Source organism: Carassius carassius, chromosome 43, assembly GCF_963082965.1.
Source record: "Carassius carassius chromosome 43, fCarCar2.1, whole genome shotgun sequence".
In the NCBI taxonomy this organism is placed as follows: Eukaryota; Metazoa; Chordata; class Actinopteri; order Cypriniformes; family Cyprinidae; genus Carassius; species Carassius carassius.
In genome coordinates this window covers 10,271,524-10,290,199 of record NC_081797.1, presented here as the reverse complement: position 1 = coordinate 10,290,199, position 18,676 = coordinate 10,271,524, and the positions used below count along the sequence as shown (strand labels likewise).

At 35.7% G+C, this 18,676-nt stretch overlaps 3 protein-coding genes across 3 annotated transcripts; all 3 read left to right on the top strand.

The window, feature by feature from the left end:
- Nucleotides 1-3,105: 3,105 nt before the first annotated feature.
- Nucleotides 3,106-8,199, top strand: ndufa9a (NADH:ubiquinone oxidoreductase subunit A9a). The gene is made up of 11 exons (XM_059536146.1): nucleotides 3,106-3,223; nucleotides 5,248-5,418; nucleotides 5,527-5,624; nucleotides 5,703-5,794; nucleotides 6,033-6,174; nucleotides 6,341-6,443; nucleotides 6,608-6,678; nucleotides 6,778-6,854; nucleotides 6,941-7,036; nucleotides 7,788-7,854; nucleotides 7,934-8,199. Exons 1-11 carry the CDS (start codon nucleotides 3,169-3,171, stop codon nucleotides 8,102-8,104), a joined length of 1,143 nt encoding a protein of 380 aa, XP_059392129.1. The 5' UTR covers nucleotides 3,106-3,168; the 3' UTR covers nucleotides 8,105-8,199.
- Nucleotides 8,200-8,335: 136 nt separating this feature from the next.
- Nucleotides 8,336-14,575, top strand: LOC132124972 (probable polypeptide N-acetylgalactosaminyltransferase 8). The gene is made up of 11 exons (XM_059536145.1): nucleotides 8,336-9,053; nucleotides 10,713-10,932; nucleotides 11,241-11,407; nucleotides 11,599-11,782; nucleotides 11,863-12,060; nucleotides 12,787-12,901; nucleotides 12,990-13,175; nucleotides 13,314-13,451; nucleotides 13,577-13,672; nucleotides 13,750-13,917; nucleotides 14,033-14,575. The coding sequence occupies exons 1-11, from the start codon at nucleotides 8,879-8,881 to the stop codon at nucleotides 14,186-14,188; spliced, it is 1,803 nt and encodes a 600-aa protein (XP_059392128.1). The 5' UTR covers nucleotides 8,336-8,878; the 3' UTR covers nucleotides 14,189-14,575.
- Nucleotides 14,576-15,207: 632 nt separating this feature from the next.
- On the top strand, nucleotides 15,208-18,661 carry ribc2 (RIB43A domain with coiled-coils 2). The gene is made up of 8 exons (XM_059536640.1): nucleotides 15,208-15,416; nucleotides 15,516-15,597; nucleotides 16,071-16,382; nucleotides 16,500-16,618; nucleotides 16,714-16,941; nucleotides 17,068-17,234; nucleotides 17,471-17,696; nucleotides 18,581-18,661. The coding sequence occupies exons 1-7, from the start codon at nucleotides 15,300-15,302 to the stop codon at nucleotides 17,547-17,549; spliced, it is 1,104 nt and encodes a 367-aa protein (XP_059392623.1). The 5' UTR covers nucleotides 15,208-15,299; the 3' UTR covers nucleotides 17,550-17,696; nucleotides 18,581-18,661.
- The last annotated feature ends 15 nt before the right edge of the window (nucleotides 18,662-18,676 follow it).

Sequence of the window (18,676 nt, the reverse complement as noted above, 5' to 3'; positions counted from 1 at the left end):
ACTGCTACCCTAATGAAATTCTGGTAAATGTAATACTTAGCCTCTTTTAAAGTTATTTATTAGATACTTGTATTTATTTATTAGACACTAGTACTTATTCATTAGATACTAGTACTTATTTTTTTTACTTTTGTATTAGTAACGATTAGTGAACCGTTTTCTTCAACCGGTTTATTGAATCGAACTGTCCGAAAGAACTACTGGTGATCCGAAAACCGATGCAACCGGTTCTTGACTTGTGAACGAGTCATTATCTGGCTCAGCTCGGTGTTCATCTCACTCTTCACATCAGTTCAGTCAGTGTACTGTTTGTGTACATGAATTACTCCGGGATATTGGTTTGTTTTAACTCAGAAGGAGTGTCAGCCACATTAAACAAGTTAACAGCTTAAGTCGTTTGTGGATTAATGTGTATTGGAGACGCGAACCGTTTAAAATGATTCAGTTCGATTTGGTGAACTGGTTCAAAAAGATCCAGTTACATTGAATGATTCGTTCGCGAACCGGATATGACAACCTGCTTTGTTTTGAACTGTCTAGACACGGAAGAGAAGACAATGCTGAATAAAGTCGTAGTTTTTGCTATTTTTGGACCAAAATGTATTTTCGATGCTTCAAAAAATTCTAACTGACCCTCTGATGTCACATGGACTACTTTGATGATGTTTTTCGTACCTTTCTGGACATGGACAGTATACCGTACACACAGCTTCAATGGAGGGACTGAGAGCTCTTGGACTAAATCTAAAATATCTTAAACTGTGTTCCAAAGATAAATGGAGGTCTTACGGGTTTGGAACGACATGAGGGTGAGTTATTAATGACATAATTTTAATTTTGGGTGAACTATCCCTTTAAAAAGTACTAGTATCTATTAAGTTCGGGATATCTCTGGTCTAAAAAGTTACTAGTAACTAAAAAAAATAAGTACTGGTTCTATTTTTTTTTTTTGTTAACAAGAAGAGTTTAATTAAACGTGCAGTATGGAATTTTTGGCCACCAGGGGTCACTCAATCAAAATAATAACATGAGACGTACTTTGATGACATCGGGAAAGAGAGTAGGCTCATGGGAGTTGTTGTTCATTGGAACACGCGCTCTGTCGCTCCCCACATTCCTCACTCATTTTAACTGAGGCCGGCGACACACTGGATGCGTGGCGCAAGCGTCTCAGCTGCGTGGCGTGTCAGTTTTTAATTCGGCTCCCATGTTAATAGGTTAGAGCTTGCAGACTGCCTGCGTGAGACGCGTGTCTCAGGCCCGACTCGAGCCGCGCAGAAAACGTGTGCATGCTAGAAATAGAACCGACGCCTATTTTTCACGCGACACGCACGTGTGTTGGAAGCGTTTCCAGGCAAAATATAATAGGAAAATATGTTCATATGTAATTTTGTACACAAATACATATTAATTCATGACATTTTGATGTTTGAAAGTCTATAGGTTGACATAAATTCAGATACAAATGTAACTTAAAAAATAAATAAATATTATCGATTTTCAAATATTGCACCTGTCAAACATAGTCTATTTTGCCGTCAATACTGTTGACGGTGTCCTTTATCAGTAGGCTTTATATTTATGTTCAACATGAAGTATAGATATTGTTGTCATGAAGACAAGAGCCTGGTCTGTCGGCGGTCTCCCTCTATGTCACCTACAGCAGCAGCAGCGCGCCACGCAGCCAGTGTGTCACCGGCCTTAGTATTTTGACAATCACGTATTTTTCGAACGGAGAGATATATGAATTATCAGACCCCTATCAAATCAATATTCCATCTAGCTAGTAGTAATATATGTTTAAAAAAAAACACGGTTGCCTTTCGTCAATAATTATAATTAGGCTACGTTTATACTATGATATCGAACAAGATAGTGAACTGCATTTGAAGCTACTTTATCCAGCTAACGTTAGATATAGAACACAAGTAGATTTACATTATACTCTACATGAGAGCTAGTCTGTCTGCGTTTTACACAAGACATCATCGTTTCACAAAATATACGGATAGATATAGTTAGCTGAATGGATGCATAGTTTCAGCTTGTCACGAAGCTCTCTCTATCTTGGAAATGCAACTCCAATATTTACCTGTGTCTCGTTTCTTCTTCGTCCCAAAACCTTTTCAGGTCATTTATTTCACCCGTACGTTTGCGCTTCACAGAACGTGCAGGCAAAGCATAATCATGATCCATAACTAAGTTATTGATTGAGGTATAAATACGAATATAAACAATATAAATATAAAATATAATAGTCTCGATCAAGGCTAGCTACTACTTTTTCTTCTTCGTCTCGTCTTTGCTTCTGTTCACCTTTGTATTTGGCGGTTCCGCAGGAAGTTAGATAAACTAGAGGGGTCAAAGTTTGTATGACGCCATAGACGGGCGACAAAACGGAAATAAAGAAACGTGCTGTGTCTTCTAATTAAACTATAATTTTTTCCGGATTTGAAAGTTCGTGGAAACTGTCGGGATAATGTAAGTACACAACAAAAAAATATATATAACATAGATATAGTGATATCTGCTATTTTTAAAGCAGAAAAATTACATATTGCGCCTTTAAATACTAGTCACTATTGGAATAAGTACTAGTATCTAATGATTAAGTACTAGTATCTACAGTAATGCATAAGTACTAGTAACTTTACAAAAGACACTAGTACCTAAAGAATAAACACTAACGTTAGTACCTAAAGAATAAGCACTAGTAGCTGAAGAATAAACACTAGTACCGTAACCTAATTAATAAGTACTAGTACTTAATGGAAAGGATACTAGTATCTAAAAAATAAGTACTAGAAACATGAAAAAAGATACTAGTATGGCTTATAGATTAAATGTTACCACAGCTTGCCATAGACGGTTGATTATACTGCGTCTAAACAATAAAATAATTACAAATAATACATAAGTACTTTTATAGGTTTACCTCAACTTGTAATGTTAGTGCAAAGTGTGGGGAAAACCCTTTATGTAGGCTTATGTCCGACCCGAAGCGTTCTGTTTATTTTTTGTAATATATTTATAGCTTAGGTTTGCTTCTTTGAGGTATTTCACACCATATAAAAATGTTGCTTTTTTACCGTACCTTTCAGCTTTCGCTTTTATCGCTTCGCGTTTGACCCTCCTCAGCCTCCTTCCTCCGTACTGACGGTCAGAATCATGGCGGCTGTCGCTCTGATTTGCCGTCCTGCGGGTGTCCTTCCCAAGCTCTCAGGTGAGCTCGCAGTTAGATTACTTTACCATACAGACAATGTGACTGTACAGAAACATTAATATGGATTAGAATGTTAACAAGACGAACGATAAAGCGATTAGATTACGTTTAAACAAAATCGTTGTCTTGTGTTTTGTGACCCCGGCTGAAGACATCAGGCCTCAGCCTCAACTTTAATACATTACTATTGTCAGAAATATGCTTTCATGCCATTTAAAACTAAAAACACGGTCATTTTTACTGTAGAACCTTAGTTTTGTCACATTTTCAACTTAATGCGGTAATATTTTTCTGTGTGGCGTGCAGCATAACCGGAGACTAACGTTACGTGTCAAAACATACTCAAGAGTATTTATACACATCACAAGCGCACAGAAGATACCCAGAATGCTTGTTTTATTAATTTCTATTTACTTTATACGTTCTGCAACCTGTAACATGTTATATTTGTATGCGAAGTATTGTTATTCTGAAAGTCGTACTGCTTTTTTCCACGGTTAACCCTGTAAAGCCTGACAAGTAAAAATAATAGTAAGTGTATTGTAGATTTAGATTTTAAAACATTTAGTTTTGAAACGTTGCTTATCTGTTTTATGTTTTGTGTCATATTGAAGTCGTTGTAGAAGATTGTGTAACACAGTTTCGATTGTTGATTGTCATTTAAAAGGCCTTAGAAATGCATGTACCAAGTGTTATACAGTAGGCTTTATAGGGTTAAATTACAGGTTCATCAATGTACATTAATTATTTATGTAGACATAAATATGTATGTATATGTTTTTTTATTAACTTTTTATTATTTTTTACATACAATAAATAACCACATAACATCCATTCAGAATAAAACACAAGAACAACAGACATATACTCAATTTACATATTCCAATGAGATCATCTTATTTATATAATTTTTTTATTTTATATAAATAAAAATATTTTTATTTATATTTTTATTTTTATTTATTTTTTTATTTATATACAGTACATACCAAAAGTTTGGAAACATTACTATTTTTAATGTTTTTGAAAGAAGTTTCTTCTGCTCATCAAGCTTGCATTTATTTGATCAAAAATAAAGAAAAAACAGTAATATTGTGAAATATTATTACAACTTAAAATAATAGTTTTCTATTTGGATATACTTTAAAAAAATAATTAATTCCTGTGATGCAAAGCTGAATTTTCAGCATCATTACTCCAGCCTTCAGTATCACATGTAACGTCCAGTCTATCACATTATCATTTAGAAATCATTCTAATATTCTGATTTATTATCAGTGTTGGAAACAGTTCTGCTGTCTAATATATTTGATGAATAAAAGGTTAAAAAGAACTGCATTTATTCAAAATAAAAATAAAAAATTCTAATAATATATATTCTAATAATATATTTTCTTTAATATCACTTTTTTTTTATCAATTTAACACATCCTTGCTGAATAAAAGTATTGATTTTATTTTTAAAAAAGAAAGACAAAAAAAAATTACTGACCAGTAGTGTATATTGTTATTACAAAATATTTATATTTTAAAAACATAGCTTCTTTTTTTTTACTTTTTGTTCATCAAAGTATCCTAAAAAAGTATCACATGTTCTGAAAAATATTAAGCAGCAGAACTGTTTCCAACTTTGATAATGAATCATCATATTAGAATGATTTCTAAAGGATCATGGGATAATGATCCTAAAAATTCAGCTTTGCATCACAGAAATAAATTATAATTTAAAGTATTATAAATTTAAAAACAATTATTATAAATTTAAATAGTATATCACAATATTACATTTTTTTCTGTATTTTTGATCAAATAAATGCAGGCTTGATGAGCAGAAGAAACTTCTTTCAAAAACATTAAAAATAGTAATGTTTTCAATCTTTTGGTCTGTACTGTATATAATTTATATATGTATATATATATATATATACACACACACACTGTATTTTAGAACAAAAAAAACACTGGTAAACATCAGTAGTGCTAGTTTTGGCCTTATTTATACATTTCATTTTTTCTCTCATCAGGTGCCTGTTCTCCGGTTTTGCTGTCAGCTGGTCCTGTGACGGTTCAGCACAGGAAGATCCATCATGCCGTGGTGCCCCGAGGAAAAGGAGGCCGCTCATCTTTCAGTGGAGTAGCAGCAACAGTGTTTGGAGCCACTGGCTTTCTGGGGAGATATGTCGTCAACCGACTCGGTGAGTCGAGATATTATTCATCGTAAAAACCTGAATGAGCCTTATTCACTTATATATTATCCATTGCCGTTTCACCGATTTGAAAAATAAAGTATGGGTTTGTTTTAGGACGTATTGGCTCCCAGATCGTGATTCCTCACCGATGTGACCAGTACGATCTCATGTACCTCAGACCTATGGGTGATCTAGGCCAGATCCTCTTTATGGTAAATGCACTCACCAGCATTCAAGTTATTTCCAGAAGACGAGTTTCCTCTCTAATATGCTTTTTGATGCTTTTACAGGAATGGGATGCAAGGGATAAGGAATCGATCAAAAGAGCGATTTCTCACTCCAACGTTGTAATCAACCTCGTGGGAAGAGAGTGGGAGACCAGGTACTAGAAAACAGGGCTGCATGATTTAGGGAAAAAATATAATTGTGGTTATTCTGATAAAAATTGCAATGTGATTGTAATTTCAAAAATATGATTAAAAGAAATGATCAGTCTTTTGTTTCAACTCCATTCTTTCTAAACTAATCAGTTTTTACTCCGATACCTCAAGGTGGTCTGTAGATGTATTCCAATAGATTATGTTTCTATTAAACATGCTGTCTTTTTTCCTCTTTTAAAGCAACTACAAGTTTGAAGACGTCTTCGTCTCCATCCCCCAGCAGATCGCAAGGGCAGCTCGTGAAGCCGGAATCAAAAAGTTCATCCATATGTCCCATCTCAACGCAGATATCCGCAGCCCTTCCAAGTACCTAAGGAATAAGGTAATGGTTTAATAACATAACACGCTTAATTAAAAACCATGTGTGTGCCAAATAGCAATTCAGGCTGCTAAGGTAGATCAAGTCAACACTAATACATTCTACAAAGGTAAAGTGGATAATTGTGTTTTTGTTGTGTCGTACCTGGTCATGTGTTTAACTCCTGCAGGCTGTAGGTGAGGCAGTGGTTCGGGAAGAGTTTCCTGACGCCATCATTATGAAACCTTCGGAGTGCTTCGGAAGAGAGGATAGGTTCTTGAACCACTTTGCTAGTAGGTTTCTGATTATATCCTGAAATCAGATACTGATTGTAAACATAAAAATATATACCTTGTTGTTGTATGTTTTGTGATGACAGAAGTAGAATTTGTTCTGTCTGAAAGGGACAGTTCACCCAGTTGTTAAATTGATATTTCCTGTAATTGCTGTTTTTTAGACATGCGTTGGTTTGGCAAAGCTGTTCCTCTCATTGCAATGGGCAAGCAGACAGTCAAACAGCCTGTTCATGTGAGTATCAACCAATTTGAACCGAAGGGAATGTAAATATTTTTGATCATGGTATATGATTATTTCAGATTAAAGATGCGATATTTGATTTTTTTTAAGGTGGTGGATGTGGCCAAAGCCATTGTCAGTGCCATTAAAGACCCTGATGCTAATGGGAAAACATATGCATTAGTTGGGTATGGGTCTTTTTTTCAAATTCACACTTTCCAATATAGGATTTCTTGTTTCTGAAACAATGTGAAATGAATCTCTTGCTCCACAGGCCAAACCGGTATCTACTTCATGACTTGGTGGAGTACATATATGCCCTGGCCCACAGGCCTTATTTGGCTTACCCAATACCTCGCCCTCTCTATCAGTAAGCATTTTTTAAAAAATCTATTCACATTACTTCTCTTAAAGAAGAAGCAGGTTAATAGTGTCACCTAGACAGGGTTTTTTTAAGACATGGTAAGGAAAATGTAAGGAATAAATTGAAACTATAAAATAATATACTTTAATATATAACAAATCAATTACTTTATTTAATTAAAAAAAAAGAACCTTATGGCTCGAAAACAAACACTAGAATATGTAATTATATCTATTACTATACCTTCTGATCACGTTATCATTAGTTTTTGGCTTGTTTCCAGTGTAAATGATAAAACACATTTAAATCAACTTCTACATTTACTTAAGAAGCGAAATTGCATAAAATAAGAAGTCTTGTTTTATTAGAGGTTTATAAAAATGTGAGTTTATGCTTAAAAGACAAGAACAAGTGTCTGGCAAGTTGAAAAATCAACTCAATGCAAAGGGAAAACTAGTTTGTCTTGTTTGATGTTGTTTTAAGCATTAACTTTTCAGAAAACAATACTTCATATGTTTCATTTTCATCTTAAGTAAATTTATCTCGATTTAAGGATGTTTTAGATATTTGTATTGGAAAACTAAACAAGAAATTCTGAGGACAGTAGATCTGTTGTTGTTGTTGTTGTTGTTGTTGTTGTTGCACTGATTACAACATTTAATTCCATGGGTCAATAGAATGTATCATACAAAGTTCACCTTTAACCTGACAATTTACAGAAGTTTAAATACATTCCCTTTGTGTTTTCTGGTTTTAGCCTAATCGCAAGATTTTTTGAGATGAACCCATTCGAGCCCTGGACGACCCGTGATAAAGTCGACCGGGTATGTGTTTCAGAGCATTACAAAGTGAGAGATTTTGTATGTTGTCGAGAACATAAATAGCTGAAACGGTCTTTTGTAGTTCCACACAACGGACATGAAGTACCTTGACCTCCCAGGACTGGAGGATTTGGGCATCACACCGTCCTCCATCGAGCAAAAGGCCATTGAAACGTTGCGTCGTCATCGCCGTTACCGCTACCTGGATGCGGAGATCGGAGAGACCAAGCCCGCCAAAACAGTCAGCTATTAAACAAGCGGCAGTTGCTCTTGTGTCCAGTCAGATCTCTGCTGGTCCTCACGTGTTGTCTAGTTTTTTCTGTACATAAATAAAGATATTCAACCTTATATCCTTGCCATGTTTTTTCCCCCCCCTTGATTTGAGTATGATGCATTAACCTTATGTTTGCCCCACAAATGTAAGAAAACAAATAACAGATGTGATTTTAAAAATGTGAGCTGTTTTGTGAACAACATATTTGCAGGAGTTTATGTTTAATATTAAGTGTCTTTAAAATGACTTGTGATCTGTATACTAAGTTATAGGGGCTGTACATGTTTGATAGAGATTAGTATTGATCGCATGAACGTTAGGCTATTCAGTGTATTTTTTAATTCAAGAGTTTAGTTTTCTTGTGTTGCAACATCCCATGTTTCTTGTTTAATAATATATTGACTAACAAAGAATTACATTAAAAAAAAATCAAAGAATTGTGAAAAACAATTAAGCAGCACAACTGTATTCAACTATTCAGCATATCAGAATGATTTCTGGAGGATCTTGTGATGATACTAAGGCTGGAGTAATGATGCTTAAAAATAGCTTTGCATCACAGGATAAAATGATATTTTAAAATATACAGTATTTTAATACAAATAGAACTTTGGAACTTTGACTTCATGCCTTCAAACTTGAACCACTCCCATCTCATTATCAGAGGTGGCTTGCGTAAATCAAAGTACACTTTTGTTGACACTCAGGTTTATGTAGAGGTCTTCATATACCTCGTCGTAAGACATTTGGAAAATGAAGATTGCAGCAAGAGTGGTTTGTTTGTTAGTTATTGCTGTAGTAGTTTACAGTCTTGTGTACATGTCATTTATCAGACAGGTGAGGAATAGTGACAACAGGTTACAAAGGCCAGAAGATCTGGAGATTCTCAGAAGATTGAAGAGAATAGAAGATCAAGTTTATAAAATAGGTGAGTTTGTGCTCATTACATACATTTGAGAACATATTATTTCTTCATGATCTCAACGCTTGTACAGGTGCTGGTCATATAATTATAATATCATCAAATAGTTGATTTCACTAATTCCATTCAAAAAGTGAAACTTGTATATTATATTCATTCATTACACACAGACTGATATTTCAAATTTATTTTATTTTATTTCTTTTAATTTTGATGATTATAACTGACAACTAAGGAAAATCCCAAATTCAGTATCTCAGAAAATTAGAATATAACTTAAGACCAATACAAAGAAAGGATTTTTAGAAATCTTGGCCAACTGAAAAGTATGAAAATGAAAAGTATGAGCATGTACAGCACTCAATATTTAGTTGGGTCTCCTCTTGCCTGAATTACTGCAGCAATGCGGCGTGGCATGGAGTCGATCAGTCTGTGGCACTGCTCAGGTTATGAGAGCCCAGGTTGCTCTGATAGTGGCCTTCAGCTCTTCTGCATTCTTGGGTCTGGCATATCGCAGCTTCCTCTTCACAATACCCCATAGATTATCTATGGGGTTAAGGTCAGGCGAGTTTGCTGGCCGATTAAGAACAGGGATACCATGGTCCTTAAACCAGGTACTGGAAGCTTTGGCACTGTGTGCAGGTGCCAAGTCCTGTTGGAAAATGAAATCTGCATCTCCATAAAGTTGGTCAGCAGCAGGAAGCACGAAGTGCTCTAAAACTTCCTGGTATACGGCTGTGTTGACCTTGGACCTCAGAAAACACAGTGGACCAACACCAGCAGATGACATGGCACCCCAAACCATCACTGACTGTGGAAACTTTACACTAGACCTCAAGCAACATAGACTGTGTGGCTCTCCTCTCTTCCTCTAGACTTTGGGACCCTGATTTCCAAAGGAAATGCAAAATTTACTTTCATCAGAGAACATAACTTTGGGCCACTCAACAGCAGTCCAGTCCTTTTTGAAGCGAGACGCTTCTGACGCTGTCTGTTGGTTTGACACAAGGAATGCGACAGCTGAAACCCATGTCTTGCATACGTCTGTGCGTAGTGGTTATTGAAGCACTGACTCCAGCTGCAATCTCCCCCACATTTTTGAATGGGTTTTGTTTCACAATCCTCTCCAGGGTGCGGTTATCCCTATTGCTTGTATACTTTTTTTCTACCACATCTTTTCCTTCCCTTCGCCTCTCTATTAATGTGCTTGGACACAGAGCTCTGTGAACAGCCAGCTTCTTTTGCAATAACCTTTCGTGTCTTTCCCTCCTTGTGCAAGGTGTCAATGTTCATCTTTTGGACAACTGTCAAGTCAGCAGTCTTCACCATGATTGTGTAGCCTACAGAACTAGACTGAGAGACCATTTAAAGGCCTTTGCAGATGTTTCGAGTTAATTAGCTGATTAGAGTGTGGCACCAAGTGTCTTCAATATTGAACCTTTTCACAATATTCTAATTTTCTGAGATACTGAATTTGGGATTTTCCTTAGTTGTCAGTTATAATCATCAAAATTAAAAGAAATAAACATTTGAAATATATCATTCTGTGTGTAATGAATGAATATAATATACAAGTTTCACTTTTTGAATGGAACTACTGAAATAAATCAACTTTTTGATGATATTCTAATTATATGACCAGCACCTGTATACTTTCATTTTCAGCCAAAATAATAAAGGTCAAAAATCAAGAGGCTGTTGTGGAACAGAAAATCACAAAAAAGAAGTTGTATCCACAATCACCTCTCTTCCGTTCATGGGGAGCCGAACTCACAGAAGAAGAACAAATGGAAGCAGAGAGGCAGTTTCAGGAATTTGGATACAACGCGTTCCTCAGTAACAGATTACCACTGAACAGAACAATCCCTGATACTCGAAGCATCAGGTCACTGCTTAACTACTGTTTTCTAGCTGAAGATATATTTTCCATATTAATATATGAAGAGTTAATTTGCAAAAACAGATAACTCAGTTTTTTTCCCCAAATTATGTTTTTATTATGATATCATGTTTTTATTGTGTTTTATTGTATTAGTTAGCTATATTGTTTTGTTATTTTTAAACTAATCTAAATAACCCAACTGCAGTTTAATTGAGATTGCACAATGAAAAAACAAGATTTTTGAAAATTGTTAAAAACAGAGTTATCGGTTTATCAAATGTAATGTATTCCTCTGATATATATATATGCAGATGTACTGTGAAGATCTACCCTAAGGACCTGCCAACCATAAGTGTGATTCTGATCTACTTTAATGAGGCTCTTTCAGTCATTAAAAGGGCAATCCGCAGCATCATCGACAAAACTCCTGCTCATTTGCTAAAGGAGATCGTCCTGGTGGACGACCACAGCTCCAATGGTTAGTTTTACCCTTAACATTTGTGTTATTTTAATCATTTAATATGTTTTATCTAATATTAACTGGTTTCTTATTTATTTTCAAGCATAAATCTGATATTTAATTTATGAAAAATATAGAGACTCATACTCTAAATATGAATCGTTTAATATAACAATTTATTCTGTTGCATGTTTTTCTTTTCTCGACAGAGGATCTGCAATTGGCTCTAGATGAATATATTGATCTAATTAATAAAGACAACCCTGGTTTAATCAAGAAAGTGAGACACAAAGTGCAGATGGGGCTTGCCAAGGCCAGAATCTCAGGCTGGGAAGCGGCCACAGGTCAGGTGATAGCCATTCTGGACGCGCACATTGAAGTTCAATTGGAATGGTAAACATTAGCCCATGCTTAGTAATTAGAGGGACTTCATATCTTTGTTAAATATACATTTGACTGCCGTATTGTTCTAGGGCAGAGCCACTACTTGCAAGAATCAAAGCAGACAGGACAGTAGTGGTGTCACCAGTGTTTGACAATGTGCTTTTTGACACACTGGAGGTTACTGAGTATATTCCATCTGCTCATGCATTCGACTGGAACCTCTGGTGCATGTACGAGTCCTTCCAGCCAGAATGGTACAAAAACAACGACCCATCAGTACCAGGGAAGTACGTGGTCCAACTTTTTCCACTATTGTTATTAATCACCTTCCCATCACCTCCAGTTGTTCATTTTAAATGCCCCTGGAATGTGACACATACAGAAAAATTATTTGAAAGTCAAAACATAATCAACCTTAACAAGTCTCCAGCCAACACAATGCTGTTAATAAATGAAAGAGTTTTTTTCACAAAGTGGTTGAGCAAATAATTCAACATTTATTTGCTTATTTAGTTTCTAAATAATATATTTTTTGTTAGTTTTTTTAAACAAATCGGTTGAGCAAACAATGCAACATGAGTGGACAATGTACCATTTATAAAGATGGTTGCTTATTTGATTCCTGAATGAATCAGTGTTTTTAGAATGAATCAGCTAAGCAAACCATGCAGCATTTAAAAATGGTTGCTTGTTTTAACTACTGAAACTGTGTTTTTGAACTAATCGTTTAAGTGAACAATACACTGATGGTTGCTTATTTCATTCCTATTTCATTATTTCATCATGAATTGGTTGAGTGAGTAATGCAACATTTATTAAAACGGTTGATTTCTTGTTCCTCAACAATTTAACTTGCTCATAATGAGTCGTTTTTGTAATCGTGCTGGGAACGGAGTAAATGCAGCATCATGTGTAAACTATTACCATAGTTTATTACGTATAAGCTACAGTTTGAGGTTTATGATTTGATGGAAGTAGAACATACAAGTAGTTTGATTTTTCTGCATTGTTAGGAGTCCCTCAATCATGGGTATTCTTGTCGCTGATCGTCAATTCCTGGGAGAAATTGGAGTTTTGGATGAAGGAATGACAATTTATGGTGGTGAAAATGTTGAACTTGCAATACGTGTAAGTCAGTAATACACACCGTGGCTCTAAAAGAATGCATATAATGTATGTGAAAGTTTTTGAATTTGATCAGTAATATATAAATCAGGTCTGGCTCTGCGGTGGAAGTATTGAAGTGGTGCCATGTTCTAAGATCGCACACATTGAAAGAGAACATAAGCCATATTCACTAGATCTCAGCAAACCCATGATTCGAAACGCCCTGAGACTTGCTGAAATCTGGCTGGATGAATATAAATCAAATGTGAATATTGCTTGGAATCTCCCTCTTAAGGTAAAAGGAACAGTAAACATTGTTTTAAGGTTAGCTCAAGCTGAAACTGAATATTAACCATCTTGTTCATAACTACTAATTCCACTGATTCTCATATCAGCCTGGACCTGGTTGATAAATGAACTGTTTTTTCTTTAGAATCATGGGATTGATATTGGTGATGTAACCGAACGAAAAAAGTTAAGAGAGAAACTCAAATGTAAGCCCTTCAAATGGTATCTGGAAAATGTATATCCTCTTCTAGACAGCTGGGAAGACATAATTGGTTATGGTGCGGTAAGATATTATTTAATAGATGCTCAAAGTCTTCTGATACAATTCCCCTCCAAAATAGATTTAAATAAAGTTGGTCCATCTAAACTATATTTCCCTAAACTGTCGCTGTTTATTTCTCATGGCAGCTGAAGAATGACCTCCAGACAACTTACTGTGTTGATCAAGGTGAAGTTCCTGGAAGTGTCCCTATTCTGTATGAATGTCATTACTATGACCCTCAGGTACTGTATGTGAGTATAAACCTTTACCTTTAGGAACCACGTCCAAAAAGCACTCTTCATTTCACTGTCTCTCACAGCATTGTTATTACAACCGTAATGGAGAGGTCTACATTGGAGGCATCAAATCCCACACGTATAACTCTAACCGTTGTCTAATGGATCCTGGTAGTGGAAATACACCAGCGCTGCATGACTGTAAAAATGCCAAGGAGAAAGGATTAAATATATACTGGGACTTTTCTCAGGTACAGTCCTGCTGTATTTTACAGCACATTGCTTATAGCATTGCTAAATGTGTGATTAATATGTACTGTTATAATCAGAAAAAAATGAATGATCTGGTTTCCGTTTCATTTTTAGGGAAATGCAATAAGGAACAGAAACACAAATCGATGTCTTGAGATCGGACAAGGAGAGGATTCCTACTATCGTCTTATTTTGCAAACATGCACCGGACAGAAATGGACTATACAGCATGTTATCAAAGACTTTCAAAAGGAAGTTTCACAGAAGTGAAAATATAGAAGAGGAAATAGATGTAGAAACCTCAAAATAATGTGTACTAGTATGTGAATGGAAATATGTGACACTGGACCACAAAACCAGTCGTAACGGTCTTTTTAATTGAGATTTATACCTGATACCTTTACCTTATACCTGATACCTTATACTTAAATAAGCTTTCCATTGATGTGTGGTTTAGGATCGGACAATATTTGGCAGATATACAACTATTTGGAAATCTGGAATCTGAGGGTGCAAAAAAATCTAAATATTGAGAAAATCACCTTTGAAGATGTCCAAATTATTTTTTTTGCAGTGCATATTATTAATCAAAAATTAAGTTTGGTATATTTATGGTAGGAAATTTACAAAATATTTTCATGGAACATGATCTTTTCTTAATATCATAATGATTTTTGCCATTAAAAAAGAATTGATCATTTCGACCCGTACAATGTATTTTTGGCTACAAATATACCCGTGTTACTTTTTGTGGTCCTGGGTCACATATACATTTGATTGTATTCTTGTTTGTGAATTTTTGTTTTTTTGTTTCAAGTTTAAGTCAACTGCAGTTTAATCAGGCACAGGTGACACGATTAATAACATTGAAACTTGTCGGTCTGTGTCTTGTGACAGAAGTAATCATTTCAGTTCTGAACTACTGGTAGGCCTAACTTTTCAAGATGTTCCTCAGACACTGATTAAACTATTACAGTAAAATGACATTGGTGTTGGTGGTTTTACAGCATAACAAATTACTAATGTAAGATAAACAACCATTTTAATAAAATGTACTAGTCTAAACGTTGCAGCATCAGTAAAGCACATTATCATATGGATTCCCTTATCAGTGGAATTTAGCACGCAAAGGTTTTTATGGACATGTAATAACAAGAAACGGGAAGAAAGCAGAAATTTTGAAAAGTGTGTTTACCTATATATGTGTGGTGAAGTGTGGGTGGTGTATTTGTTTCAGCCACTCTGTAGCATGAGGAATAACCGCGAGAGGGCGCAATTTTCAAACGTGTGTCTCTTAGCAACGCGTTTGTTTACGGGTCTCCCTCGTTCCAGTAAGTCGATTAAAACATCTCCCTAAATCGATTTAAAGAGGTGATGCACAATGAATCAAGTTGAGCTTTTGTCAGACCGAGTTGCAGCTGTTCAGCTCGACAGAAGGAGAAACAGGGAGCTGCAGCGCCGAGAGAGGATCTTCGATGATAAAGTCCGCACCATTGGAGTAAGTTTTTTGGTGGAATACATTTTATACAACGTTTTATATTTTATACAGCTGTCAACAACATCTGCAAGTTAATTTGTGGATTTCTCTGTTGGCCAGGTTGACAAAGATGCTCTCGACAACCAAGTTGAAGAACGAAGAGATAAAGACCAACGCCAAGCCAATGCGTTTCAAATGTATGGTGAGTTCTGTAAGGATCTCAATCTAATATTAGAAAATATTTAATATATTATTTATTCATACAATGAGTACATTAATAAATACACACACAAGAAAAATCCCCAATTCCTGTATTTGAAAAAAGTCCAAGTGGTGTAACTGCCTGAAAAAAAGAGGGAAAATGTAATAAAAATAGCTGAATATATATATATATATATATTATATATATATATATTATATATATATATATATATATATATATATATATATATATATATATATAATATGTGTGTGTGTGTGTAATCTTAAAATAATAATAAGCAATTAAGTAATTTAGAAAACTTTGTGATTTAGATTTTTTTTTAATAAATGTTTTATGTACACTTTTAGTATTTTCATTACTTTTTACTTTACTTTTTCATCCAAAAAAACTGAGGACAGCTTAACACAATTCACATTTACATTGAACTTAATCCTTTTCCTTTCTCTTTTTAGCCGATGAGCTGCTGTGCAGTGATCGTGTAGCGTGTGTCCTGGAGCAGCGGCAAAAGAAAGATGAGCGTCTGTTGAATGAAGCCATTGTGCAGTTCAGACAACACTTTCAACAACCTGCCAGCCGGCGCGAGTTTGATCTGAACGATCCAGAGCGGCTGAAGAAGCAGGAAGGGGTGCGGATCCTGCCTGGGCTGACTGGAGAAGATCTGGTCCAGAGGGACAGACTGAGGAAGCAGCAGGAGCAGCTCAGAGCATGGACCCTACAGCAGCAAGACGAGCTAGAGCGAGCTAAAAAACAGCTACAACAAGAAAGTAAGTTCACTGGATGAATGGGAAGCCTTTCTATATCCGCCTCAGAAACTGTACATTTTTACACATTTAGTTCCCAGCCCTATTATTAAGGTTTTCCTCTTTTTATTAACTATATAGTGAACCAGTATGATCAAAGCAGACTGGCTCTAGACAGCCGAGCTCTTGAATTGCAGAAGATGGAGGAACAAAGCAAGAAAGCTGCAGCCATCGCCACCAAAGACTTTAACCTTGCACTGGTTAGTCACTGACCACTAGAGTCCACACTTTAGGCTTTAAAATTCAAGAAGAACTATCAGTACTCTCGATTTACATCATTGCTTCTTGACCTCAGGCTGCAGAAATCACAAATCGACGGCAACAGGAGCATCGTGAAGAGGAGGAAAACAACCAGACGGACATCCTGAACCAGCTAAATGGAGACCTGCTGATGGAAAACCCTGAGCAGAATATTAGCGTGCTGGGTCTGTCTCGCCTGCGCAGGGACTATTACAAGGGAATGAGTCCTAAAGAGCTCCAGCAGTACACACAATACCAGCAGCAGCAAGCGAAAGCCAGGAAGGTAAAGCTTGGGACTTTGTATTTTCTTTTTATTTATTTATTTATTAGTAAGTAACATTACATGGCACTTCTGAAATGTTTCAAACATTCAAATACACATAAGTGAGAACCGAACGATTGTGTGCAGCGTGCGGTCGTTGAGCAACGAGAGAAGGAGCTCCAGGAGCATCACGAGCACATGACATCGGCCCGTGCTGCACTGCTGCTAGAAAGACAGCACGCACGCATTAATAAGGAGCTGCGCAGGGCAATGGACAACACCAACACACTGCTGGCTCAGGCCCGTGATGCTCAGTGAGTTCAATAGGGTTCGGCTGACTATATATGATAATTTAGCACACGTACTAATTCATACAAAATAACGTTTTTTTTATATTGAGTTTGCTTTTTATTGTTAACCAAAACTCTTAAATTATTTCATTATTTGAAAGAAAAAAAAAAAACTAAAGATAAATATTAGATTGAAAATTAAAAATGTTGCCTTGATAACAGAAATGTTATTTTAAAATAATCACTCTTTCCATTTACAGGAAGAAACATCTTCAGGGTTTGTACACAAACATTCCAGACGAGCGCTATTTTACCCAGTTTAATACCAGCAGTAGATAAATATTACAGAGGGAACCTGAAAGATGAACACCATAAGGGCTTAGTAATCGAGGACAGCACACTGTATCATTTCACAGTAAACCTTGGCTTTAAATAGACAGAAGACTCCACTTGAAGTGTTTTGGAAAGCTGTGGAATTTTTAATAGGTCAGTAAAGATGGTGAATGTCAAACACATTTATGTTGAAAAAAAAATAAGTGGCATATTCATAAACAACTGAAATCGGGTAACTAAAGTCAGCCTACAAAGGTTGTTAAAGTAAAAATGTACTTTTAAAAACTTCAAAGGAATAGGACACCCAAATATGAAAATGTGAAGAAAAAAAATCAAAAATGAAAATGAGTTTGTTTCTTCATTGGAACAGGCTTGGTTTAGCATTAAATCACCTGCGCATCAGTGGATCCACTGCAGTGAATGGGTGCTGTCAGAATGAGACTCCAAACAGCTGATAAAAACATCCCCCATAATCCACAACTCAAAGTCCAGTCCATCGGTTAATGTCTTGTGAAGTATTAAATATATAATCCATGATAACACTTCCTCCAGTAAAACGTTTATCCCCCTTTTGTCTCCTTACATCAAAATATTAAGCAATATTATAAATGAAAAACACTATTTTTAACTGCAAGAGACAGTTAAAAACGTTGTATATTTTTGTTTTTGTTTATTACAAACATTCAACTTTTTGCTTCACTGGAGTTGTGTAGATTATTGGGATGTTTTCATCAGCTGTCTCGACTCTCATACTGACGGCACCCATTCACTGCAGAGAGGATCCATTAGTGAAGAAGATGAAGAAACAAACTCATCTACATCCCGAATGGTCTGAGGGTGAGTAAAATATCAGCAACTTTTTTTAGGTAAACTGTTCCTTTAAGAACTACATTTTCAAATAAAACAATTAACTGACATTGTACATCACAGTTTTTCTGGTTTATCAGGTGTCCTGAAGTGGTCTACCTTTTAAACGCCTATATGTTGTGTGACTTTGCTGTCATAACAATTTGAGGTTGTCCTCCATATTGTCTCAGTGGAAGTCAAGATAATCAGTACACAGATTCTCCACCAGGTGACAGCACAGACAAGATCAACATAATACATCCAGTTTCTCAGTTATGAGTTATCAA